This window comes from Poecilia mexicana, unplaced genomic scaffold, assembly GCF_051168715.1.
Source record: "Poecilia mexicana isolate PSO_F unplaced genomic scaffold, ASM5116871v1 scaffold_2, whole genome shotgun sequence".
Taxonomy (NCBI): Eukaryota; Metazoa; Chordata; class Actinopteri; order Cyprinodontiformes; family Poeciliidae; genus Poecilia; species Poecilia mexicana.
In genome coordinates this window covers 19980688-20007390 of record NW_028263371.1, presented here as the reverse complement: position 1 = coordinate 20007390, position 26703 = coordinate 19980688, and the positions used below count along the sequence as shown (strand labels likewise).

The 26703-nt window shown below is 39.5% G+C and overlaps 1 protein-coding gene across 1 annotated transcript; it reads right to left on the bottom strand.

Annotated features, from left to right (window-relative positions):
* Positions 1-1459: 1459 nt before the first annotated feature.
* Positions 1460-26593, bottom strand: LOC106919572 (valine--tRNA ligase, mitochondrial-like). Its single transcript, XM_014990033.2, has 30 exons — positions 26500-26593; positions 26028-26225; positions 24794-24875; positions 24616-24716; positions 23519-23640; positions 23361-23427; positions 22209-22306; positions 21459-21540; positions 20317-20436; positions 19681-19789; positions 18719-18807; positions 16345-16435; positions 14719-14846; positions 13791-13894; positions 12510-12591; positions 12296-12372; positions 12069-12156; positions 11797-11890; positions 11130-11200; positions 10920-11045; positions 10706-10810; positions 10208-10276; positions 10047-10125; positions 8498-8625; positions 7527-7679; positions 5340-5588; positions 4957-5068; positions 4594-4796; positions 2924-3073; positions 1460-1693 (listed from the first exon to the last, which is right to left on the bottom strand). Exons 2-30 carry the CDS (start codon positions 26205-26207, stop codon positions 1616-1618), a joined length of 3237 nt encoding a protein of 1078 aa, XP_014845519.2. The 5' UTR covers positions 26208-26225; positions 26500-26593; the 3' UTR covers positions 1460-1615.
* Between the last annotated feature and the right edge of the window lie 110 nt (positions 26594-26703).

Here is a 26703-nt window from a genome sequence, read left to right as displayed (position 1 = left end):
TGGCACCAAATAAGAATCAGGAAATTATTTATTTTTCCTGAAAGAAAGTTTTTTTGGATGCAACAGATGTTTACCTAAAATTCCCGATTGTTTTACAAGCACTTAAAGTGTTGACTTTTAGACATTTACTAACCATTAGAAGTTTAATGAGCTCATTTTTCAGAACATCCCAGCCCAACTCAGCTCTGGGTCTGGAGTGGAGACATTATCCCATTTTAGAGTCATAAAACCAACAAACACAAGTATGAAACATAAATAAATTGTAATTGCTTTTACAACAACCCTGGCAGGAACAACCATGCTAAAATCAGGAAGAGATGACCATACAAGGATGACGACTTGTCTTACTTACACAGTTGTAAGTAACTTGTGTCATTTCTACTTGTGCTGTTGAAGAAAGGACGTGGACGGTTTTCTTGATAAATAAAATACTTTTTAAGTCAGAATTAAATTCAAATTAAATTAAAAAATATATTTTATTAATCCCAAAGGGAAATTAATTAATACAATTGTCAAATGGGAGTATGGGCACTTGTTAAAAATGTGGAAAACCATTTTTCTACAGAAATGTGCAAATACTTGGAAGTAAACAAAACAGAGTTCTCTTGATCAATCAGGTAGTTTTTTTTAATTAAAATTATTTTCTTTACCACAAGGACATGAAAAAATTAGAAACACTGAGTGTAAAAGACTCAGTGTTTTAGTGTGAAATGGCAAATTTATGGCATGTTGTCTTAAATTAGCTAGATAACGATCATGAGTGAAGAAATGGTTTTCTTTTGCAAGGGTTTTAACTTTATGTGTCAGTACAGGATATCTCCTAATTTTCACAGAGTGCTTGAAATCAACAAGTGCAAATTCAAAATGATCCTTCTGCATGTCTATGCCTGCTTAGCCACAAGAATTAGCTTTAACTTTGACTGGTTTTTTTAACTGCAGCTGCTTTAATTTTCTTGCACATTCATGTACAATGAACTTTAAATGCTGCTATGGGAAAACTAAACATAGATGGACATAAGGGAGCATGTAAGAGAGGCTCCTCAGATTTGTTCTTAGAGCCTCATAAGTAAAACATGGATTAATAGTGTTTGGAAAAGAGATAAGACATTTTGTTCAAAGGCATCCAGTGAAATGAACTTTTGAGCCAAAATGTTGATCAGATAGAGTGCTGAAACTTTCTTCACTCTGGGGGATACCTACTGGCAGAGTATGATTGAAGCAGGAATGACTGATAGCTTGATTTGACAAATACCTGAGAAGCTGAATAAAAAAGGATCCAGCATCCAGCAGCCATTGCACCTTTTGGGATTGATGCTGCGTGTTGATTCGACCAGCCTCGAGCTTCTTCGTTACACTGAGTGTAGTTGATTGTATTTCCTGCACCACTTTCTGAAGAGTATAAATGGAGCCACTATATACAGAATCCATCACCTTGATGACGAGAGAACACAACGAGCCAGAAGTTTTCATAATTTATTCTCTTAACAAAACCCATAATTTTCTTGGTGTATTTTACAGTACTGAAAGGCAAGATGCTTTAGACATCTTTGACTCAAGCAGCGGTATCAACAAATAGTCAAGCTCTGATGTCTCCAAGGACGTCCTTCAGCCGTAGTTATCCCTTTGACTGCGTCTCCTGAAGAACTTTTATCCGATCTTCAATGGTCTTTAATTCCTGCTGCAAAACTGAAACCTGAACAGACAAGGTGATAGAATATACATAAAATGAACTGTTACCACAATCACAACTCAAGTACAGACATGCTCACACGATAGAAAACAAATAGTTTTAATGTTTAGGGTTTTAGATGCCAAGAAAATGACAAAACACCCGGGGCCTCAAACGTTGTGCACACACAAAAAATGTGTGGCGCAAAGTTGTACCCACAACTCGACTGGTTTTAGATCTAGAATCAATATAAAATGAACGGAATGCGACGGTAAATGTTCAGAAACTGATTGGCTTCTTCTTGAAAATGTGAGGCGGCCATGCAAAACTTTTCTGTGGACAATAAACTACGAAGCACCAGAACCCGCCTAAGTACACTGAACGCTGACTCCATTCACTGTTATTTGACATTAGTATCATCAAAACCAATGTTTTTAAAATCATTTTAATCTTTAGCTATTCAAACTTAGAAGATTAAACAGCCATATTTATCCTAATACACACACATACACACAAATATAATGTTTGGAAAATCTTACTCAAATTTAAATGGTAATTTTTTGTCACATATATGTGTAACTGGGAATTTTGAATTTTACTCTATTTGTCTCTCTGGAAATCCTTCACCTTCGTGCAGGTGAAGGATTTGGCCAAACTTAGGAAATGCAAACGTATGCGCATCTCTTCGGAGCGTGGATGTGTTCAGAGTCACCTGGTGACATCGTAATGTAGAGCTTTGCATCATCTCCATACCCTGCACATGATACACAGCATCTGTTTAACCTGAGCTAATGGGAGCAGATAGATTTTGAATAAGCGAGGTCCTAAAATTGAACCTTGTTAGACCTCACATGTGACTTCTGTCCGCTTTGATGAGAAGTTTCCTATTGAAACAAAGGAATCCCTCTTCTTTATGCAAGACCCAAACCAACTGAGCGCTGGACGGGAGAGTCCAACCCAACTCTCCAGTCGTTTCAGTAATGTGTCATGGTCAGCAGTGTCAAAAGCTGCACTGAGCTCCAACCATCCAACCAAACCAGCACTGTGGTTCTTCCACAGACCACATTCAATAAATATCTTATTGATTAAGATATTTATTGGCTAATATCTTAACCAATAAATGCACAACAATTTAATTCTAACATCTTCCATTTTATTTGTCAAATTTTCCTGTTCTGTAGAATTAGGCAAATCTTATTAAGACCGTAAGAAAAGAAAATAACCCAAATTAGACAAAGTGGATTTTTTGCTCACCTTATTCTCCATCCGTTGTCTGATATCTGCTGGAGTCTTGGTTGGATTGTTGGAAGACTGAAGTTTGCAAAGACTTTTTTCCAGCTTTGGAAGAAGTGTATCTTTCCGCTGAGAGAGATGCCGGATCAATTGCTCAATGTCAACTGCACTCTAAAAAAATAAAAATAAAAACAATCAATCAGAGAATCTCTGTAGACATATGGTAACACAGAGGGGTGGGCATATATTCATATTGTCATTTATTGTGATAATTTTTTTATCACAATATCAATTTTGATTTATCGTTGTCACAATAAATTCTAGGCTACAAAGCGGTGCAGCTGTTAGCGCCATTGCCTTGCAGCAAGAAGGTCCTGCCTTCTCCCTGTGCAGGTGTGGGTTCTTTCCAGGTCCTCCAGGTTCCTCTCACAGTCCAAACACATGACTGTCAGGTTGATTGATCTCTCTAAATCAATCAACCTGACTGATTGATTTAGTCAATCAGTCACGCCCACACGTAAATCATGTATTTATGTGTGGGTGTGTAAATGCATGATTGGTTGTCCTGAAATGGACTGGTGACCTGTCCAGGGTGACCCTGCCTCTCCCCCGCTAGAGAAAAGGACCATCCTTCACAACCCCATTGTCAATAAGGTTGTAATGGATGGATGAATGGACAAGAAAGTCCAACTAGAAAACTTCCTAAGAAATTCAAAAGGGGCCTGCCAAAGTGTGCCCATCTGTTGGAACCCAGCATTGTGATCTGACATGAATCAGGGAAACAGATGCTGGAAATGAGTAACAATGCTAAGATAAACCAAAATGTAGTCATTGTAAAGACGCTGTTGCAGTAACCGATGCGACGAAAGATAAACACATGGATGAGTTTCTGTAGATCTCACTGAGACATCAGTCCTCTAATCCTGGAGATGTTCTTCAGATGACAGAAGCCCGACTTTGGAACTGTCTTTATGTGGCTCTGAAGGTTCAGGTCAGAGTTCATCACTACACTCAGATTTCAGGCTTGACTGCTGGTTTTAGATGCTGGTTTTAGATCTAGAATCAATGAAGTTGTGCACTGACTCTAGATGGTTCCTCTTTAGATCCAAGGATGATAACTTCAGTTTTGCTTTTGTTCAGCTGGAGAAAGTTTTGGCAAATCCACACATGTATCTGTTCTAAGCATCTGTTCAGTGATTAACTGGGTTTGGAGTCACCTGGTGACATCGTGATGTAGATCTAATGTAATGTTTGCATTATCTGCACAGTTATGGAAGCTAATCCTATCTCCTGTTCTACCTTAGCTAGTGGGAGCATAGATATTAAATAAGAGGAGTCCTAAGAAAGAACCTTTGGGTACCCCGCATGTGACTTCTGTCTGCTTTGATGAGAAGTTTCCTACAAAGAAATCTCTGTTCTTTATGTAAGATTCAAACTCTAATATGTCATGGACAACAGTGTCAAAAGCTGCACTGAGGTCCAACAGAACCAGCACTGTGGCTCTACAACAGTCTGTTTATATGGATGTCACTGAAGACTTTGACTAGGCAAAGTTCAACACCTAAGATAAATAAACAAAACAGCAGCTCAACCATGCATAAACCTGTTTGGTCATTACAAAGCGCTTGATTGCTGTAGCTTTAATAAAGTTTATATAACATAAGATACATCAGGATGAGGATGATACACACTTGGATGTGAAGGTGTAGCTGACATGTGTGGTCTACCACACCAACGAGGCATCCTGCAGGTGGAGCAGTGGAGTGGACGGAGGGAAGGTGGCCATCTTGATCTGGACAGTAGATCTGGAGGCTTGAGATTTGACTTAAAGTCCAAACAGCTGAGCCAAAGCGAAGAAGTGTCTGGGCCTGGCTTGGTGAACACACGGCCCACACTGAAACCATGTACAAGCAACATGCAGATATATTAGCTACTGATTTTTACTCTTCTTCAGGAAGGGCTTGAATTAAAACATACCAAGGTTTACATGTACAAGTGCAAGCAATCAACCAGAGACATGTCATTGCTACATGATTATTAATCTGTTGACTTACTGACAGGTCTTTCTTTAACTAGGCCACACTGGGCTCGCAGAAAACGTGCCACCCGGACAACATTCTGAACCAGCAGGAAATCTTTCTCCTCCTCAGGAAAATACCAGTGAGCCTGGAGAAGTTAAACAAATAAGAAAACAGTTGAACTACATATTTACATGCATACACTGTAGAAAAAGACGTTTTGTCTCACTGCATAACATTAGATCAGATTAAACCTTATTATTGCTTGCTAAATGCCAAAGCACTGACTTAAACTGTTCCATATCACTGCATCCTCTCAGGCTGCAGAGATAAACTCTGTTGCAACCATAAATATATTATGTGAACCATGTAAAATCTAAGTATTGATTTTGAGGCAAGAAAAATAATCAAAGTTTTACCAGCTGAGTGGATCGGGGGTAGGGCTGCAAACACAAGCTGGTTTGGGCCGTGGCTCCGGGTCTGAATGGTTGTAGTCTCTGCCACAACTCTTCGGTGATGAAGGGCATGAAGGGGGAGAACAGAGCCAAAGACAAAGACACACAGTGATAGAGAACCGTTCTGGCCTCCTGCTTCGTGTTGCTGCTGTGATCTTTGTCTGTCAGGACCTCAACTCCCTCATTCTGCTTCAGCACCGGCTTTACGGATTCCTTCAGGACAGAAACGCAGAAACCACAAAGGTCACATTGTCATTCTGAAACGATGCGTAGACATGTTTGTTTTTAGGGAAAGCAAGATGTCTCAGCATTCTTCACCAACAACCATGACAATATTAGTTATCAATCTGGGTTTTTCAAGCTAAGCACACACATCTGTAACTGGTCGATATTACCCTGTTTGGACACAGAAGCAGAGTGGTTACACTCCTCAGCCTCCTTGGTAAGGGCTACTCAGGTTCCAGCGGATAGTCGAACCTCGGATTCAGGAAGAGCAGTGTGGGTTTTGTCCTGGAACGCTGGACCAGCTCTACACCCTCAGCAGGGTCCTGGAGGGTTCTTGGAGTTCGTCTAACCGGTCTACACGAGCTTTGTGGACTTGGAGAAGGTACTTTACCGTGTCCCTCAGGGAGCCCTGGGGAGGGTCTGGGAGTACGGAGTACCAGGCCCTTTGATATGAGCTGTTAGGTTTCTGTACGACTGGTGTCAGAGTCTGGTCCGCGTTTCCGGTGTTCTGTTGATCTGTGCTACCCGTAAATCCGTCCTACCTTGTGGTAATACACATCGATGCTACGTCACATACTGCTTACTCAGCAGATTTCTTATAAATACGTCCTACCTGTGGATGTTTCGCTTCATGTGTTTTATTTCATCGCAGATTACGGTAAGCTTTATTTAACCTATTTTACACCTGGCTTTCATGAAGCTGCTGTGTTACTTCATGTTTTTAGCTTACATGACAGGCAGCTTGTAAATATAATGGCTTTAGTTTGCCGTCTGTAATGTCGTTACTACTGTAAACAAGTCATTGTTTGGCGGTTAATCAGGACAAAATACGTTGTTTTGTCCCTTACACATTTTGTTATTATTAAACTTTGCTAAATAGATGTTGGTAGTGATGTGGGACTGAAGCTGTGTAATATTAATCATATCCTATCATTTCAGGAGCACAGTGACCTGCGCAGCTCGGTAAACACATTGTGGATCTGATAACAGACATACATCGTCTTAATGCGCAAAAGAGTTGCGGCAATTTGTATTTGTTTTTAATTTAATTCCAATAAAAACCTGTTTTCCTGTCTGATACTGTTTTACTCTTACAAACGCCTCTGTATTTAAAATATTTTTAACGGGTAGGATATTCTAGTAAAAGAATTAGTGATTATTACATCTATAGCTTTTCATTTTAAACGGGTAGGATATTCAGATGAAGGAAGTGATCTCCTTGTGGTTTCCTCATGTATATAAATTGTTCCAATGTTAAGCTAAGCATAACTTCAGCTTCCACTCAAACAATGTTATCCAATGTATGTAACATTAACACAACCTGCTGCAGTTTTCTGTTTCTAAACATGACGGTAGGAGTTTTGGACGGGTAGCACTGACAGATGGACTTAGCCATCTATCCGTGCTACGGTAGGAAAATCTGACGAGGTAGCACCGGTAGTCAGAACACCGCAGTAAGTTGGGCTCATTTCTGGTGAGAGTTCGACTGCCACCGATTCTGCTCATTACTTTTATGGACAGAATTTGTAGGTGCAGCCAACGTGTGGAGGGGATCCGTTCTGGTCTGCAGCTTTCAGTGGAGAAGTTCGCAGTCGAGCGTGAAGCAGCTGGGATGGGGATCAGTGCCTCCAAATCTGAGAGCCTTCTCTGGTCGGGGAGGATGCCCTTCCCCAAGTGGAGGGATGAATGAATGAATGAATGAATGAATGAATGTACGGGTGGGGGTGGAAACAGAAGCTGAAATCTACCAAGATTGAATATCTAAGTATAAATATGTCTTCATTAGGAACACCCTGTATTTAGCTTAGCAAAGCTCAAACAACAGGGTAGATTGTACCTCACACAGTTACAGTCATTTCCATTCACCCGTTTCTGATCGTCACAATAAGACAGACCTGTTCTCCCGTATGAAAATCGGCTCCTTACCAGGTAAACATCACACAGGTTGTACAGCCAGAAGGAGAAGAGAGCAGACGTGACATTATGCAGCTCATAAGCTTCAAACGCCTGCTCACACTGTACAACTGTGCTGTAGAGTCTGGAACAGATCCACCGCTCCATGCTGTTCAGAGGAGTTGTCTAAAGGAACACGTCACACACAGGAGAGAGAAAATATGTGCATGAGATCTGATCGTCTAGTTTGAATTCAGCAGTACATCAGTGGCTGAACGTTTTAGGAGCCATTTTCAGAAATTCTGCGTCTTTTTGAAACTTTTCCTCATTTCTATTACCTGGCATAAGAGGTTTTATGTAAAACAGAACAACACACACTAAATATGAGCTGAGAGATGTTCTCAAAATATATGCTGAACATGCTTGATAACTGTTACAGGAACCATTAAAATAACTGTTTCTGGAAGAAAGTCAAAACGTGTCGACCAAATTAAACGTATGTTCATCTGATATTTGTGTTAAACAGACACTTCAATAACTAAAGTTATTAGTTGGAAACCAGAATCAGACTAACAAACATCTAATCTCAAATTGTAGGTTCTCTGTAAAACTGCTGAACAGTTGAAATCATCGTCTTAAAATGTCTCCATTTACTCAGTGTGTTGAAGAAAAGTCTCAAATGCATTTGAAATTTACATATTTCCATTTTAGAAACAAAAAAATATTTAAAAGCCTGAAAACACACAGCAGTCTCTTTCTTTCTTAGTCTTTTGCCAATGAAAACCCTTTTGCTTGGTAAAGTATTGATCAACAGATTACCACATCGGGAACGGAGCTTTTACAGTACAAATGATAGACACTTCCATTGATAGTTGAGATAAATTGCTGTTGCTCCGGTCAATATCATTTTTTAACATGTTCAGCAACCAAACACAAGGGGGAGGAAAACAGGAACAATGACTGACATTAGGTGACATAAACACAAAGTTTAGAAATCACCGTACCTCTTCAAGTGTTCCCACAGGTGTGTTTTCACCAACAACTCCCAATGTGAATCTCAGGGTCTGCCACATCTTATTACAGAAGTTTCTGAAGAGAATAACTTGAGATACGGACAAACTAATGGGCCCACCTAATGAAGAAACAGACACATATATTTATTAGTCATTAAGGAAGCACAAACTTTATATTGTGCATGTCTTCCCTCCTCGTGACATTAAAGTCGTTTCATGCAAATGGACATTTGTGCACCAAGCTGTTCTTACACAAAGATGAATACAGTTTCATCTACGTTCAAACTGATAAACAGTTCTGAAAAACAAGACAAGAAACAATATTTTGTACAAAAAGAAACTACAACAATTTTTAATGGAGGTTTGCATAAAGGTAAGCAATATAGTGTACATTAAATCATAGTTTCAAAATGTAAAGGCATCCAAAAGAATGAAAATGAACAATGGGAAACATTTTAAAGAAAACTGTTCCAAAATATCCAAATTAGAGACACACAGGTGGCCAGAAAAGGTCTTTTTAAAACAACATGGAGTCACGTTGTGTCTTTGAACCAACCACAACTGAAATTAAAAAAGCTGCATCAGCAAAATGAGATCCAGACGGCATTGTGTGCCAAAGCCAATCAGTGAGGAGTTATGAGCAAATGTAGGATTAACAGACTTTTCATTTAACATGAGGATTTTCTGGCTGCATGCTCAGACTTATATATTTTATCTGGGGATCTCTTCAGCCATTTCTTACAGAGAAGATGGTTGTGAACAAGTGACAGGGAGGCTTTGAAAAGAAAATCTGCAGATGATTTCATAATTTAAAATGACTGTGTTTGTATGACCCTTAACCATTTGGATTAGTTGTTTAGATGTGTGCTGTTTGAACACACAGCAAAACATTGTCAACAATGAGCAATTGTTGCTCACTGTTGCAATCTTTGAGCAATTGCTCAAAGACTGTCTGCACCCTGTGTCTGTACGCATGCATGTGCTTGCTTGTCACTTGGAATTGCAAAATGTTGCAATGGTGAGAAGAGAAGAAACACCATAGCAGCCAGGAGCCGAGAGCCTCGGCTCACTTGTTCTGGACAATGACAAAACATATTAAAACACTAAATCTTAGTAAAAGTCAATCTTTTGTGACCCAGTTGAAGTTTGAAAGGTGTGTACTTTTCTTTCACAAAACCTCTAAATGAACAAGTGAATAAATAACAGGCTTGATAGCTATTTCGTGAATGAAAGTAGTGAAATAAGTGGAGTATCCTTTTAGAGATAGACAGAGGTTGGGAACTGAAAGAGTGTATTTACATGCACATCGAGTGTCTCTGAGCTTTCAAGGACATGACTTCTTAGGACTGAGGCTATGCTGCTAAATTTTATAATCATCTTTAGATAAAGAGTCCAACAAGAGTCAAAATACATCGCTTCACCTGAAGAGATTCATGACCGAGGCTTCATGAAACGAGGCTTTATCTCTCTAGTCAAAACAGCTTTTTATTTCTGTAACACTACCTCAATTGTGACTCTTGACAAGAGATGAGCAACTTACCCTGCATGTTGTGGGAGCAAAGGGCAAATCTCAGAGCATCTGTCCCACACTGGGGTATCCCATTAGGATAGTCTGAACTCTGTAGGAAGCAGAAAGATCTGACAAGTAAGAAAAAGCAATGACTGCACGCAGCCAGGCAAACAGACTGAAGAGTATCGGACCTGAGCTTTCAGAGCGACTAGCTGCTCCTTTGGATCGAGGTTTCCTTCCTTCACTTTCTCCTGAAGTCTCTATAAGAACAAAAACAAAACAAGATGAGTTTTACTTTACAACATCTTAAGAGAAATGGTAAAGAATAACCTCAATATGCCATCATTATCATATCAATAACAATGAGAAATACACACTGCTTTTTCCTCAGTGTGTATTTCTCATTACATAGTAATTTATATATATATAACGCAGTCCTAGAAGTGCATAAAATTGCTGTTTGTGGCTCATTTTTATAGAAAATATTATATTTCACCAGATCAGACCAGGAAAAGTATAAAAGATGACCAATTGAAAGACTGGCATTGTGACAATATGTGAGGAGCAACTCTAGTTTACCGCTTAAATAAGTTCCTTCAGCATAGTCACACATTTCTGAAGGTATATAGGAAAAAACACAAGAGTAATATTAACAGCAACGTGTGTCTAGAGTCAGGAATGTGTCTCACCTGGAGACTGGCTCCATGCATTACATCTAATGGGTCAATGACATTTCCAAGGGATTTACTCATCTTCCTGCCATATTTATCTCGTACCAGGGAGTGAAACAGAACCTGAAAGACACGACAGAAAGAAAAAATAAGTGAATCAGTCGATTCACCTCATCCATCACAGTTAATACTAGGTTTGCTTTGAGCAACTCAGTATTCGTGCGAAACCAACCTGTTTAAATGGCAGCTGTCCAGTCAGTTCTGATCCCAACATCACCATCCTAGCAACCCAAAAGAAGATGAGGTCACTGCCAGTCTCCAGAAGAGAGTTGGGGTAGAAGCGCTGGAGGTCAGGGGTCTGGTAACAAGTGGGATTTCCATGAGAGATCTGAGCTTTCAGGAGTGTAGGTGTAATTCTGTTGAGAGGCGGGACAGGAAGTACCTTTTCTGGCCAGCCAAGCATGGTGAAAGGAAACAGTGCTGAGGAGAACCACGTATCCAGAACATCTGGGTCTGATTCAGAGATTAATCCCATTGTGAGAACAGAAAGGATTAAGAAAACAGCAGTATGCTTTTCATCAAGCTGTTAAACTTCACTTAATGTAGCAGTCCAATGCAGAGTCCCAGTTGACGGCGTTTTAACTAAAGTCCTAAGGGTTAGAAAAGGGGTTTTAATGTTTTTTTTTTATTGTTTATTCAGTGTTACATGACTCAGTGTTTTAGTTTTTAATGATGTAAAGCACTTTGAAATGCCTTGCTGCTGAAATGTGCTGTACAAATAATTAATTTTTTTGATTTGATGTGTTGTGCTTGTTAACAAGCAGTGACATTTTTCTATCCCCCTAATAGTCTGTGTGTTGTGACACAAGAAGTGTTGGCCTAACGTTGCCGTCTGTCCTATGGGGCTACAAGTGAAGGGCGCCCAGCAATAGGCCCCCTCCCAGCCTATTGCTGGGTGAAACCATTCCATTGTCTGTTGCTTTTACAATGGAAACAGACAAAACGGGGCGGAGCGCCAAATTCAGTAGAAACAGGGAATAAGAGGTAGAACCAAGAAAAAGAAAAATCCTTCAATAATCTAATCTAATAAAAGCAATGAAGGCTGTTACCCTGTCGCAAAGTGATGTGTTCTGGGTTCACTCCATATTTTACAGCGGCTCGTTGTCGGGCCTCCTCTTCACTCCTCCCCCAAACCCAAAGCTCCTACCACAAAGTAACAGTTACTCAGCAGGAGACAGAAATATGGCAAAGGATTATACTGTTAACACAGACAAACATTACTACAGCTTTTACAAAGCTATTGTTTTCTCTGTGTGAATGTGGGCTAAATCTCAATACAATGCATCAGTGCCATTTTCCAAATAACAAATCACAGACCAACCTCTTCTTCAGTTGTTGAATTGGGAAGCTGTACTTGGTAAGCAGGGATCTGATGACCCCACCAAAGCTGCCTGGATACGCACCAGTCACTGTAGCGTAAATAGCAAACAAACAAGGTGTTGAATTATTCAGTTACCATCAGAGTGGAACCGTTTCCTCTGCACACAGAGGTAATGTTTTCCACATGTGTACTGAAGTTCATCAAACTGAAAAATCAGGACATCCCACCTGATGCTGGACAGCCAGTTCTTCCACATCTTGGTGTAGTAGTGAGGGATGATTTCTAATTGCCCATCCTCTACAGCCTGCCAGCACAAATTTTTAATATTTGAATGTTAAATGTTTGTAAAGACTTTCACATTAGAATGCCAAGACCTCATTACCATAACCATAATCATCAGAGGGTTAGTAAATTATCAGCGTTTCACATCCACGAACCTACCTCTATTGCTTTCATAGCCATTGTGTCACAACGGACAAACCACTGCTTTTTTAGAAGTGGTTCAATGATGTCTCCTGAGCGACTGGGAATCAGAGGAGAGGAAATAATAGGCACAAAAAGTTAGGGGCATTATCACATTAGTGAGGTTATGATCTGATAAAGTTTCTCTTGTTTTTGGTCAGCCACAATTGCAAATATTTACTAAATCCCACAATAAGAAGAAAAACAATATGTCAGAGATTTATCTATTAATGTCTTCACAGAGGATTACTCTCTCTAAATAATGAGAGAGCACAGATGATGATGTCATGGCTTTGGAAACTTCTGATAGGTTTGAGTCAACTGGTTGTTTGACCCTGTCCAACCATCATATGACTTAGGAGAGAGATTGGTTCTGCATCCCAAAGAGGAGCAAGTTTAGCTAGAACATTTTCTGTTAACTTTGTATAGATGCTAGCTGAAGCTGTGAAGACAGAGTCATCATCCACAGTGAAACAAGTGGGCTGAAGGGTCACTCTGCCAGGAAGAAGACATTACTTCAAAACAAACATAAAAAAGGCAGATTCATATTTGGAGACATGCCCTGTGGTCTGATGAAGCTGAAGTGGAAGTGTTTTCCAAAATGGCCATTTTTAAGACATTAGCCAGGAAGTTACAGCTTACAAAATCAAACTCGGCATTCAACCAAACTAGTTACAAAGTGACACCAACTCAATGTTTTAGCGTGGCCATCACAAAGCCCAGTGCAGATCAGAGAAGGTGTGTGTGAGTGAGGCATCCTGCAAACCTGATATCTCAGTTCTGTCAGGAGGAATGAGTCAGAAATCCAGCAAACTAGTAGAAAAGCTAGTAGAAGGAAACCCAAAACATCTGACCCGAGTTAACTTAATCAAAAGCAGTGCTACCAAGTTGTAGTGAAATGTGTGTTATCTTCTAATTTTGAAGACACTAACAAATAATTATCTTGTTGTTGTGCCACCTCAGTGTTTAGATCAGGGGAGGGAAGTCCTGCAGCTCTGTGTCCCTGATTATAGACAACTGAAAGAATTGCCTTTACTGCCTCCCTTAGCATGCAGTGAAGTTTTTCAAAGACCTTCTTTTCACGTCAATATTTGGTTCAGCAAAGAAACATCTAAACTTTCTACCTCACCAGCTTGGCACCAATGCTTTTGATGATCTTCTGAGACAAGGCAGCACCGTCTCAGGACCAGCTTTCATGTCAGCAGTAATAAATCCAGACAAATGTTCAGACTCTGTTGAGCGTCCTGTCTTTTCTACTACCTGCAGATGGGTAAAGTCATGGTGTGATTCTTCTTTCCTCTGAAAAGTTTCTTTTCAACAAGAGCATTCACAACCAGCTGCCTGGCATCAAACCGCTTCACACCCTTTAAAGAAACAAAGAGGAACAATGTGTGATATGTGACAGAATAAAAAGAAAAGTGAGACGTTCACCACTTCTTTGAAAGCATGAACCTAAGGTGACTCGGCATTTTATAAGACTTAGTACTTCATGATGTTTAAACTGAGATAGCTAAGAAATTAACAATAACCATACATGCTCAACACTGGTCTCAACACACATCTATCTAGGCCTGTCACAATAACACATTTCGCTGAGCGATTAATTGTCTCAAAAATTATCGCGATAAACAGTAATATTGTTTAGACCTTTTGACACTGATTTAATGGAAATGACTAATAATGCATGCAATATCCTGCCAAAGATAGATGCACTTTATTTTCAAAAGAACACTAAACACTGGAACTGATAAAAAATAAACAAAAATAAAATGGATTCTCAGTCTCCATTAACAAAAACCTACTTGAATAAAAACTAAACAACATAAAATCAAAGTGGAAATAAATACTGCATTCAACCAAAAGAGTGCAGATTATGAAGTCTGTATACTGTATTGCCCTTCAGTAATCACTAGATTTAAATAGAGAAGATGGGCACATCAAACTACCTGATGCAATAGTTCACACTACACAAGTTTTTCGCTAAGGAAATGAAGAAGGGAGGGTCAGTGCAGAGCACCGGAGTTGAGCCTTTTTTTCATTCAGTGTCGTCAACAGAAAGAGAAAAAGGCAGAAGAAATAATAAAGCCGATAAATTAAAATGAGGTCGATAAATTAATTCATCGTGCGATTAAGTGATTTATTGTTTATCGTGACAGGCCTATAATCAATCACAATGATTTTCCTGCACCTCCAACCACTGTCCACACAACGGCTCCATAGTCCCATCTCCTCTAATGACCGAAGGGCGGGGCAGAGAATGCTTCTGTGAAAGTTGGAAGTCCATAAAGTCATGAGCAGGAGTCACCTTCACTGCACCTATAAAGTTAATACAAACAACAGATATTACTCCATAAAATCATACATATGATTTAATGCTCTTTGGCTCAGACACGACTCCACTTCCTGCAGAGGCTGAGAAGAGCCAACCTCCCTACATCTGCTCTCACCACCTTCTACAGGGGAGCCATTGAGAGCATCCTGACCAGCAGCCTCCCTGTCTGGAACCGCAGCTGTCAGGCTGCAGACAAGAAGGCACTCCAGAGGGTGGTGACGACCGCAGAAAAGCTCATCAGATCACCTCTACCAGCCATTCAGGACCTTTACACGTCACACTGTTCCAAGAGAGCAATGGACATAAAGAGAGACTCCTCTCACCCTGCACACAAACTGTTCTCCCTGCCACCATCAGGGAAGCAGCTTCTTTCCACAAGCCATTAGACTCTTCAACACATTGAAGTAAACTAATGAACATTTCATAGACATTTCTTTCACACAACACTTGCACTTTACTTTTTGCACCTTGCATACAGCATCTACATTACCTGTATGTCCACTGATTGTACTTCTGCTGTTATGTGTGTGTGTGTGTGTGTGTATGCTTGTGTATGTATTGTCCATCATTATGTTAGTCTTTTTATTGCAGTGTGTGTGTTTGTGTTTATTGCACATGTCTGTATCAGTGTGTGTGTGTTTGTGTGTGAATGTGTCAGAGAGAGAATGTAAACTCGTATCAGTATGTTAGTTTTTACTGCACATTGTGTGTGTATGTGTGTGTGTGTGTGTGTGTGTGTGTGTGTGTGTGTGTGTGTGTGTGTGTGTGTGTGTGTGTGTGGAGGGAGGGGTTACTGTCAATGTCTCATTTATATGTTTAGTTTAAAGGCACATTGGAGTTTGGTGAAATGTAATTTCAAACTCCTGTGATTTTTGACTATAAAGTACACTTGACTTGACTTTGTTTGGTGAAACTGTTGGGATGTTTTCACCCCTGATAGTTTGGTAGACTCAGTTTGATTGGGGACCAAAACTGCAACATCAGCTACATTCTTAGCTGGTGCGGTTTTCACACTGCACTGAGTCAAACAATCCAAATTAATTGAAAAACCTGTTCACCCCCTGACCTTTGGTGGTGCTGCACCAAAGCTACTGAAGGAAGGAAACAACACAAAAACCTACCAGGAAAACTACTGCAAATTTCCTCTTCACAAAGTGTAAACTAAAATGGAGCGGCATCAGATCAGTTGTAGGATTTCTCTCTGTAGCGCTAGATTTGTTTTGGCTCTACTGACCCAGAATGCCCTGTGCTATAGTTTGCTTCCTGCTTTTGGAGTGTTCTCTGGTTCACTTGCATCCACATATATAGATCTGAAAAATGCCAGGTTTCACTCCACTGAGCCAGGTTTGTAAGTTCGCTTTTCTGGTCCATAGAGTTCAATTACGTATTCACACCTCCCCAAAAGAACTGGACTTTGGAGACAATCGAACAAGAGTTACATTAAAACCTACTAAACAGGTAGGAGTGAATGCACACTGGTACCTGTTCCCATATCCATGTCCACCATTGTATCTGTGATGATGGGGATGAGCTTGTTGGTGAAAGGATGTTTACACAATAGTCCGTGGAAAGTCTAAACAGAGAGAAAGATGTCCATTATATCAATTTGTCAATAATGATTAGGAACTCCTAGCTTGGTTTCAATACAAATATAAAGCAGGCAAAGTGGTAAAAAGACTAAAACGGGGGCAGAGTTCAGACGGGTCCAGCCTGGAGAGTCCAGGCATGGCGCAGTAAAGAGGTAATTCAGAGACTTCAAGCAGTTCATCAGGAAAAACAGTTCTTGACCAATAACAATGTCTGTCAGAGTGCAGCTGAACTTGGACCACATCAGCAAGCTATAGATGCAAGTCATCTGAATTTTATTTTATCTATTACAGTGGGAGCAAAGTGAAAATGTGGTTTTCAATTAATGTCAGTTTTATCAAATTCCTGTTAGACAAATCAAATTTACAGAATAAGAAAGAACTGAGAGTTAGTTTTAACTGCTTGTAATTTAGAACCTGTTAGACATGTCATTTAAAAAGAACTGAGTGTTGCTTACTTTCACAAATAGAATAAAATAAAATAGACTTTATTGATACCCAAAGGGAAATTGCTTATTCGTTGAAAAGCTACTCCATTCAAGGTATTAAATATTGATAATAAGTGATGTAAGTAATTAAATATGACTGAAAATAAATAAGCATGCACATGCAAATATGTTCATCTATGATCTATAGATGAGTGCAGATAAAATTAGATTTAAGTTACTCAGATTTGGGAACTGTAAAGTCTAATGGCTACAGGCAGAAATGATTCCCTGTGTTGCTCTGTGGTGAACTTTGGTATAATAAGTTTCTGGTTGAAGATGCTCCTGCAGCTGGGGGCACATCATGAAGTGGATGAGACTCGTTGTCCAAGACAACCTGCATCTTGGACTTGTCTCTGACACCGCTGTCAGAGAGTCCAGCTCCACTCCAATGACGTCACTGGCCTTGTGGGTCAGTCTATTCATTCTGTTGGTGTCCTCCACCTTCAGTCTGCTGCCCTGCATAACATACAGGATGGCACTGGCAACCACAGAGTCATAAAACAGGTCTGGGAGATGTTGAAGGACCTCAGAGACGACTTTGGCCCTTCCTCTACGGAGCGACAGTGTTCTTCACCCAGTCCAGTTTATTGTCAATGTGGAGACCCAGGTGTTTCTGATTCTCCACAATGTCCACACTGACCCCCATGATGGTAACAGGAGTCACTGGCGTCTTGGTCCTCCTCCTGATATCCACCACTCATTCCTTGGTCTGTGTCACATTGAGCTGCAGGTGGTTCAGCCCACACCATGTGACAAAGCTGCCCATCAGCAGACCTGTACTCAACCTCATCACCCTCACTGATGCAACCAAAGGTAGGTCATCTGAGGTGGCAGGTCTATACCGGGTTTTAAAGCTGTGTATATTCCAGTTTAAGTCGCTGTATTTCTTTTTTAAACTTGTTCATTTGAGGATAAGTCAGTGGTGGGTAAACATAAATAATTTGGATGTTTGTGTTTAAATGTATGAAGTGATGTTCTACTGACATGCATGTGCATTAATGTAGAGACTGAAAAAGAGAGAAAAAATATTTAAAAAATGGCTGAAAAAATAATAATTATAAGCAAAACAAATAATTACCTAATTGTGACTGTGATTAAATTGATTACAAATTACTGAGAGGGGAAAATCAAAATCAAAGAATTCAATACATCTTAAATGACATACTGAAAATGTTGAGCAGTTTAGAAAAGCCAGGGTGTGATTTTCAGAGACATTACTTTGTCGATGTCGTTTCATGACCGGTGCAGGATTTTGCATCGTTCATTAGTTTATTGTGGAAACTGGTTAAGTCTGAATGGTTCCAGTTTGGTGATAGCTGGATGTGGGGCTTTGTATCCGATCCAAAACAATGAATGGGGAGGAAGGTAATCTGGTTATGAGAGTCGGGGGAAGTTTTGAGCCTTGTTGTCATGAATTCTTTTATCTGAACTTCTGGATTGTCAGATGACTTTTCAGGAACGCCAGAGAAAATCATAATGTCCTGCATGATTCTTGTTTGAATGACCAATGTCTTTCTTTCATGGTTTTGTTTTCTTGAATAACTAAGTTCATATCTTTTGCTAAAGTTTAGCTGGATCTTGGAGTGAATTATTGGAATGTCGGAGTTTTTAAATGGGATTATGCGCAAATTAAAGACTTAACCAAAGGTCTTTTATTTTGTTGCGTAATGTCACAAGTAAATCCAGTTTTTTCGAGAGAAAACATGCAAAGTCCACACAGCAGTGACAGCAAATATACTGTGTTTAGCAACACAACTTCATATCATCTTGTAAGTAACTCACCTGATATCGAGGATCATCAGGGTGAACAGCTACAGCCACATCTCCAAGCATCGTCTCAGGACGAGTCGTGGACACTGCCACTTCACCATCTGACACACACACACACACACACACACACACACATATATATGTAACAGGGTTTTAATGTAACAATATTATAAATGTGAAGTTTGTCAAAATGTGTTTATTTGTTCTTTGAATTTATTTTTTTATGTTTCTTCAGACATTAATTTGTTTTAAATTCTGTTATCCTGCTCTTGTCAAGATGCCAGAGTAACCGGAAACTGACAGCTCGTCCCTTTTTCCTGTTGCTGTCTGTAACTGAGGACAGAAGCTGCTAGACTGACGATAACCACGAACTTCTCCATATGTCTGGCCCAAACATACCTATTTGTGAAATTCCAAAGGAAAATGTGTTTTGTTAATCTACGATCTGGGATATCAATAGACTTACTCCACAATCTGACCATGTCTACAATATATTTAACTTCACATGGTTCCCGACCCATTTCTACATATAAAGTCATTTTAGGAGCATTTCTGTTCACACCTTTATTTCTAACTGAACCTCTTCAGTCTGACTGGACTTTAATAACTTCTTCAAATGTAACATATTCATCCACAGTAAGTCCCAAATACTTATATGTTTTTGTAGCAGACAAAGTAGAAGGCCCCAAACTAAACGTAAATGTTGTCAATACATGACACAGTTTTCTGAAATGAATAACTTGAGTTTAATCGCAATTTATCCTTATATACCTTATATCCCTATGTATGCAGATATCTATGAGGTTATGGATAAATTGTGATAAAACTATATGCATTTTATGTGTGTATACCTCCATATCCATACACAGATCTATCGATCGACAGATCAACAGATATATTGATATTTTCAGATATCAACACAAAGCAGATGAAATTAAACACCATTGTTAATGTCTCCACCCACCAATACTCACCATGGCCTTCGACAGGATATGCAAAGGTGAACATTGTTCCAAATTCCACCTTATTGTCATATCCAGGGACAGACATTAAGGTTGGTCCAGAAACGTCCCTGGTCTCCACCTAAGACAAATGAACGACTTCAAGTTACTCTTTGGACAGAAAATGATGACAGAGTGTTCAATCTCAACTCAACATTTTCACTGTGTTGTGGAAATTTTCCTTTAACAAGGAGTGAGGAAAAACTGTTTCAAACCCAGAGAAAGAACATGTTTTAATCAGTATTTATTTGAAGTCTCTGCTCACTGATCGCAGTCAGGAGAAAGAGCAAACAAAACTTTAATAATCATAGTGACCTTAACATTTTCCACTGCAACTACATGAACAAAATAAAAGATGTTAACTTGTGAATGTAAATTATGAATTTGTCTGCTTTTCCTGCTGCTACCTAAAAAAATTGCATTTTGTAATGACTGCACAGTTTCCACAGTTCAGCATTAAATAAATATTTCTGCATTCTGAATTTATCAACCTGAAAGAAATAATAATGTTCCTTTTCAGGGTCTTAGTCGATGACAAATGAGTTGCATATTAATATTATGAAACATCCAGTAAAGACAGAGCAAAACATCTGATATAGAGTTTCTTACCTCTATGTCAGAGATTGCAGACTGAAGAGCACAGCTCCAGTTGACCAAACCGTCTGAGCGGTAAATAAGACCAGAGTCACACAGTCTGACAAAAGCCTCAGTTACAGCTCTGCTAAAACCCTGAAATCAGACAACAATAAGACACTGAAACAGGTTTATTTGGTAGACACTGAAACAACATGCAAATACACATTTCTGTAGTAAATGGGTTTGCTGCTTCCTACACAAGGAAGAACAAAGACCTCTTAGTAAGTTGTCTGAAAAAAATCCTGCCCACAACACAGCAGCTCAACCAACTGAAGTCAGCAGAGCTTCAGAAAATATTTGCATTTACAGTAAAAGTCAGTATTTGGTGTGAGTAGGAAGAAAACAAAACTGTTGATGAAAATAGTCTGTCAATGATAGAGACTGGGTTCCCTCATTAAATCCAGCCATCATCTTCCACTCAGCCAGGGTCTAGTCTCAGGCAGCAGACTTCCCTCTTCCCAGCTCCTCCAGGGGAACCGCAAGGCGTCCCCCAGTCCAGCAGACAATTCAGAGAGTCCAGCCTCTCTGAACGGAGAAGCAGTGGCAGAGCTTCTCTCCGTATCTCCAGGGGAGAGTCCAGACACCCTTTCAGGCGCTTGTATCCACAGTCCCATTCTTTTGGTCCCAAAGCGTGACAGTAGATGAGGGTAGGAATGTAGACTAGCCAGTGAAACAAGAGTTGAAAGGATCACCACGGCAACGATACAGCGACTGCATCACAGCTTTTGTTGTGAAGGGTTTCGTTTTTCTTGCAACCTCCCACTGTAGGGACAGAGTGTGACTCATGGTTTCTTTTCCCACCTCCTCATAACGTCATGTTTCCTTTTCTGAATTAATGAAAAGGGCAGAGCCTCTGACAGCTGAGGCCCCAGGCACCCGTCTTCCCTGGTTTTGTTTTGTGATTCTGTCGTCTTTGGATGCAAGTGTGTTTGTTGAGTTTCTAGAATCTATTTGTAGCCAATTAAATAGTACGACACATATTTAATTGGCATCGTACTATTTCATACTATTTTGTTTCTCCAGGATGCCAGACAGATGCAAATTTTACACACAAACATTTTAAACACTGGGTGATGATGTCACATGGTAGGAATATATGTGACTAAAAGCCTCACCGGATCCATCGTGAAACAGGCTCTGCTCCAATCCAGAGAGGCACCAAGGCCCCTCAGCTGGTGATAAATCTCTTCTCCTTTCCTGGGACACAGGAGAAGAGGTCAGGGAGACGGAAGCAAACACTGAGCACATCATTCAACCAAACCGGGCAACACTTTATTTGAAGGGGTGGCAAAGAAGGTGACATGACGCAGCACCTGTCATGAACATGAAGGAGTCTTCATCAATGTTCATGACTGCTGTCATTAACTGTCAGTCGGTAAATAATGGCACAAAGTTGACATTGTTTAAAATGGATTCGTTGACACTAACCAAGAAATAATAATTTGTCCTACATACATTACGACATGTATTAATTATCAAACTTTAAAAAGTTATGTAGCTTTACGTGTTAATATTAAATTACTGTTCATTTGTTGTCAGCTTTGACTTCATTCATCTAATTCATCCCACAGTATTTCAGCAAGGCGTCTACAAAGCGCTTTATGAACTCTGCATTTGAAACATGACATTATTTAAGGCTGTCTCCACCAGACAGAGGCAGCAGTGGACCACCAGTCTGCAATCTGCCAAAAATATGCACAAGTCTTTACGGCCGTCCGTCTGACCCCGAGATCCGACAGGGTCAGGCAAACGGGTCTCCAAAAAACCTTCGTAAACATTCATGGAGGCTCCATGTTCCTGCACACCCCTTCAAAGTAACTGTTACCCCAAACTGGTTTGAAGAAATATCAAAAAATAAGATTTACTCATTTTTCCATTTCCATACTTCCTGTAAGAATTCTTCTCTAGTGAAATCCTGTCTGCGCTTCCCTTTGTCCCTCAGAAGTCGTCTCTCCACCACCGTCTAATGCACAAAAACACATTTACTGCAGTGAGGAAAACGCTGCAGCATAGAGTACATGTTCCAAATGTTTCAACAAACAAAGATATAGCAAACCTGACCAAGGTTTAGAATATGATGAGTTAATATGTCAAGCCAAATTATAAATGTGTGCAGATCAGCACAGAGCTAGAATTTTGCAGGGAGTCATCAGGTCTCTTTGCCAGTGGGAATATTTTCCCAGGCATCACGGGGTTTTGTTGTTGTTTAAGGAAATCCTGAACCAATTCATTTTGTACTTTATTTTCAAGTTTCACTGTGTCAGAAGCAGAGTTGTTTTAGTTAAGATCTATAGAAATGCGACATTTTCAGGGCCCTGTACTGATTTAACATTGCTGCCAAGTGGTAGTCAAAATTATTAGTACCTTTTCATTTATTCTTTTTCAAGGAATTTAGAAAAAAAAACTGTTTTCTTGTAGTTTTATTTTAATTGCCTTGTTATTGTTTTCATAGTAATGTTCCAATTTAAAGCACATAAACAAATTAAATAACATCTGTAAGTTTGTCTTAGGTTGCCGAGACATTTCTAAGGCTTTATGACTCAGTCAAATCACAATGGAAGGGTTTATCCAAAATAGGAGAAAACATGGAACATTTGTGACCTTTCCTACATGTGACCAGGATACGAATATAAGTATTAGTTGCTTTTGTAAATCTCATCATGTTTATGTTCATATTGTATTTATTTGTTGTTGGATTTTATCTCAATGTACACGCTCAGTGACAAATTCTAATTCTATCCTTAAAACAACCTGACAAACGCCATGAAACAACTGCTAAGACACGGAGAGTCTCCAGGCTGCAGACATACAGTCTTGCCCTGCTGCCACTTCAATATTTGAAATTTCCTCCATTTTCTCAGCATCAGAGTCGACTTCTTGTTACAGATTGGATGGAGTAGAGACTACAGACTGTGCAAGTAGTGCAGCGCCTTAAGGAACATGAGCGAAACCTACATTTACAGTCAAAAAAGACAACAACAACAGTTCAGTTTTTTAAAAAGACAAAGTTGTCATACCTGAGTTGCAATTCCAGCATGGTCACATCCAGGCACCCACAGAACTCTGTGACCCTGCATCCTTTTCCTAGCAAATGGCAAAATGAAAGCTTTTCAAAAATACTTTTGACTAAATGTTAAGCATCAGATTGTTGATGAAGCCTGTTGTTGACCGTTACCATCGGACCAGAGCGTCCTGCACAGCTACAGTTAGCGCATGGCCCAGATGAAGAGTACCGGTCACGTTTGGCGGAGGAATGCATAAAGAAAACGTCTGATCCACACGATGAGGCAATCGCTCCTGACCAAATTAAATACATCATAGACAGAAATCAATAGCAAAGATTAATGAATGTATTGACAGGCAGAAATCCAAAACTCCAACATCACCAAAACACAAAGTTGGTTGGATCATTTGTTGCAGTGAGATGAGAATGAACAGCCTAAATTTATGATTGGCATGCGCTTCTTGGCAGAGTCTCTGTGGACACAATAAAGTCTTACTGGATAGATTTGAATTACACACGTGGACAAAACTGTCGGTACGCCTTGGTTAATGAAAGAAAACCCCAATGGTCTGAGGTAACAATGAATACACGTTTTATGAAAATGAACAAATGAAAGTCAGACATTGCTTTTCAAACATGCTTCAACAGAATTACGTTTAAAAAATAAACTCATGAAACCGGGCTGGGCAAAAATGATGGCAACCCTGAAAATGATGTGACCAAAGGAACACGTTAAATCAAGACGTGTCAAATTAGCAGGTTTTCCTTTCATTAACCGAGGGGTACCAACAATTCTGTCCCTCTGCATACTCAAAAAAACAAGAAAAAAAAAACAAGGTTGCACCTAAACTGTCACAATATCATTTAGACAGATTTGTAGTGTAAGGAAACTACAAGAATCTCAAGTTTAATCATGCTTGCCGATAACAAATAGTTTTTGTCATAAACAAGGAGTGAGTGTGAAAATTTGTTCCGTAACACGCTAACTATAAAACAGGCCTCCTTGTGAGTGTTATGATGTAGGATTTTATTCCCAGACAGAAGAATATTGTGTGGTCATCCCATGTTGGCTCATACTTTGCCTGTCTGGCCAATATTTGGGAGGAAAACCAGATTTGCTTACACAACAGGTTGCCACAACAAACATGTCCAACTATTTTTTCTTTAGTTGCACACATGAAAAATTGTACCGGAATTATGTTTCTCACCCAAAAGTCACCAATTTACTTAACTGAATCAATATTTTTTATTATGTTAAGATTTCTCACATGTTGGTCAGGATTGAAAAATCCCTCTTTCTCCCACCACTGATACCAGCAGGACTCCACATAATCTGGACTGTATGCAGACGGGAAAGGCAAGCTGGTATCTGAAAACAAGGGCATAAATTCCCAAATAACTGAACAAATTACAACATAAGTCAATACCATGTGTGCATAAAGTCACCTTTCTTTGTCCCAGCAGGTGTTTGAGCCGTGTACGCTACTTTTGGTATTTCACTCCAGTTTAATGTTTGATCTCCAACTTTCTGAAAGCAAAAACATGTATTTAGCAGCCACTCTTCCTTCTGACATAAAGGTCATATTTTGGTAGCAATCATGCATCCATTAATTCATGCATGAGAAGTTCAACACAGGGGCCAAGGAGGGGCTAGTTCCCTTGTCGAACTGGCCCTTGAAACAACACAGAAGACGATATAAAGTCAGTTTGTTACATTAGATAGAAAAATAGGATGGATAGATTCAGACACACCGATAAAGTGAAAACACTTTATCAGTGCTTTATCTGTGAGAGAAAGCAGCTGATATCTTGCTCTAATTTAACTAATCACTATCAAATGAAAATACTTTTATAAAGTAGTTTGTTTTTTATGGTTTGTATCTATGTCAGTTTTTTGAGTACGTCAGTTTCACAATAGCACAATGCTACAATGACATTCGAGAAGCAACAGTATTTTGAAGAGGGGTATAAAAGGTCATTTCTTGACAATTTGAAGTCTTATACCTTGAAAGAAAATAATCAAGGCTGTGGCCATACTTCCTATGAGTGTCTCAGTCTGACAGTGCTAGGTAGGGGCACTTTTGATTTCTCCTGATCTATTGTTTTTTAATTTATGTGTGGCGCACACCTGGTTCTCATTGCCATTCATTACACCTGCCTTAAGTGAATAATTTAACCTTCAGTGAATTAAAAGTCCATACATTCACCTCTAACAAGCATCTCTTAACTAGAGAGTAGCTATCTCTGTACAGCTACCTCATGTTAGTGCCACTAAGGGTGCTTCCAAAAGGTTAAATCATTGGGATGCAATTTGTCTATCAGCATTGACAAAATTTGATCTGTTGTGCATTTTATGCACTTAAAGTTAGTTTTCTGACTATTTAAAAAATTGATAGACTAGATAATATTTAGACTTCATCCCATGAAATGACACGCTTTATAAAGTCTTTGCTTCTTAGTACGATTGTAAGCTTATTCCTTTGTATTTTGATATTTCCCCAATAAAATTGTACCTGAATAAGTTCATTTTTACTGAGTTGATTAATTGATTTGAAAAATCGAACATTTGTCTTATTAACCTTGATATCTGGTCTCTATTGTTTTGTTGCTTATTTATTTTATACATTATAATAATAACGTTGCAAAAACTCAGTCTGTGTGCTTAGTCTACTCGGCTTACATCATGTTGAGCTGACAGGATATTCTCTTCCCGTTCTTGCCTGCGTCTGCGTACGTAGTCTTGTGGCCGCAGCTGAGCAGAAGGGACAGGGCGGGACGGTTCTGGAGGCTTGCTGGACCACAGTCTGGTGGCCGTCTTCGCTACCAGCCTCGCCTTTGGACAATGTCCTTTAGTCCACATCCTCAGCTACGGAACACCCTAGAGATGAAAAAATATAAAGGCACAATCTAATCAATTCTAACGTAAGTTTCAGTGTTTTCATTGTCCATGTGTTTAGTTAATATACATGGAATTAAGGTCACAAATTTAACTTCGTGATGCATGTATTTTCAAAGTGCATTATTTAACTTAGCTGACTTATTGTAATACCCCTTCAACCTCCTTCAAAAACGTCTGAAATAGTGGAGCTAAATATAAATGAATATCGTAAGGCTTCTTCTTCATACTTTTAATTGCAAATGTAATAAATTACCCTCAAACTCTGTCAGTTGATACCACTGGATTCAGACTGACGGGCTGCAGCTTTAACCTGACGGACTGAAAGGAAGTCCGTCAGCTAATATCTTCCGCAGCTTCCGCCGCAAACCGGAATTGCCATTTTATTATTATTATTGTTGTTGTTATTATTAGTATTATTATTATTACTTCTTTATTTGTTTCAGTAAAAAACAACGAC

Excerpts from the sequence above, each read along its gene's own strand:
- LOC106919572 (XM_014990033.2), bottom strand. The coding sequence starts at position 26,207 with ATGTGGACTAAAGGACATTGTCCAAAGGCGAGGCTGGTAGCGAAGACG. Across the intron at positions 16,436-18,718 it reads CTGATGATCCTCGATATCAG|ACTTTCCACGGACTATTGTG; the intron begins GTGAGTTACTTA and ends CTCTCTGTTTAG. Across the intron at positions 5,069-5,339 it reads ACCCCCGATCCACTCAGCTG|GCTCACTGGTATTTTCCTGA; the intron begins GTAAAACTTTGA and ends TAACTTCTCCAG.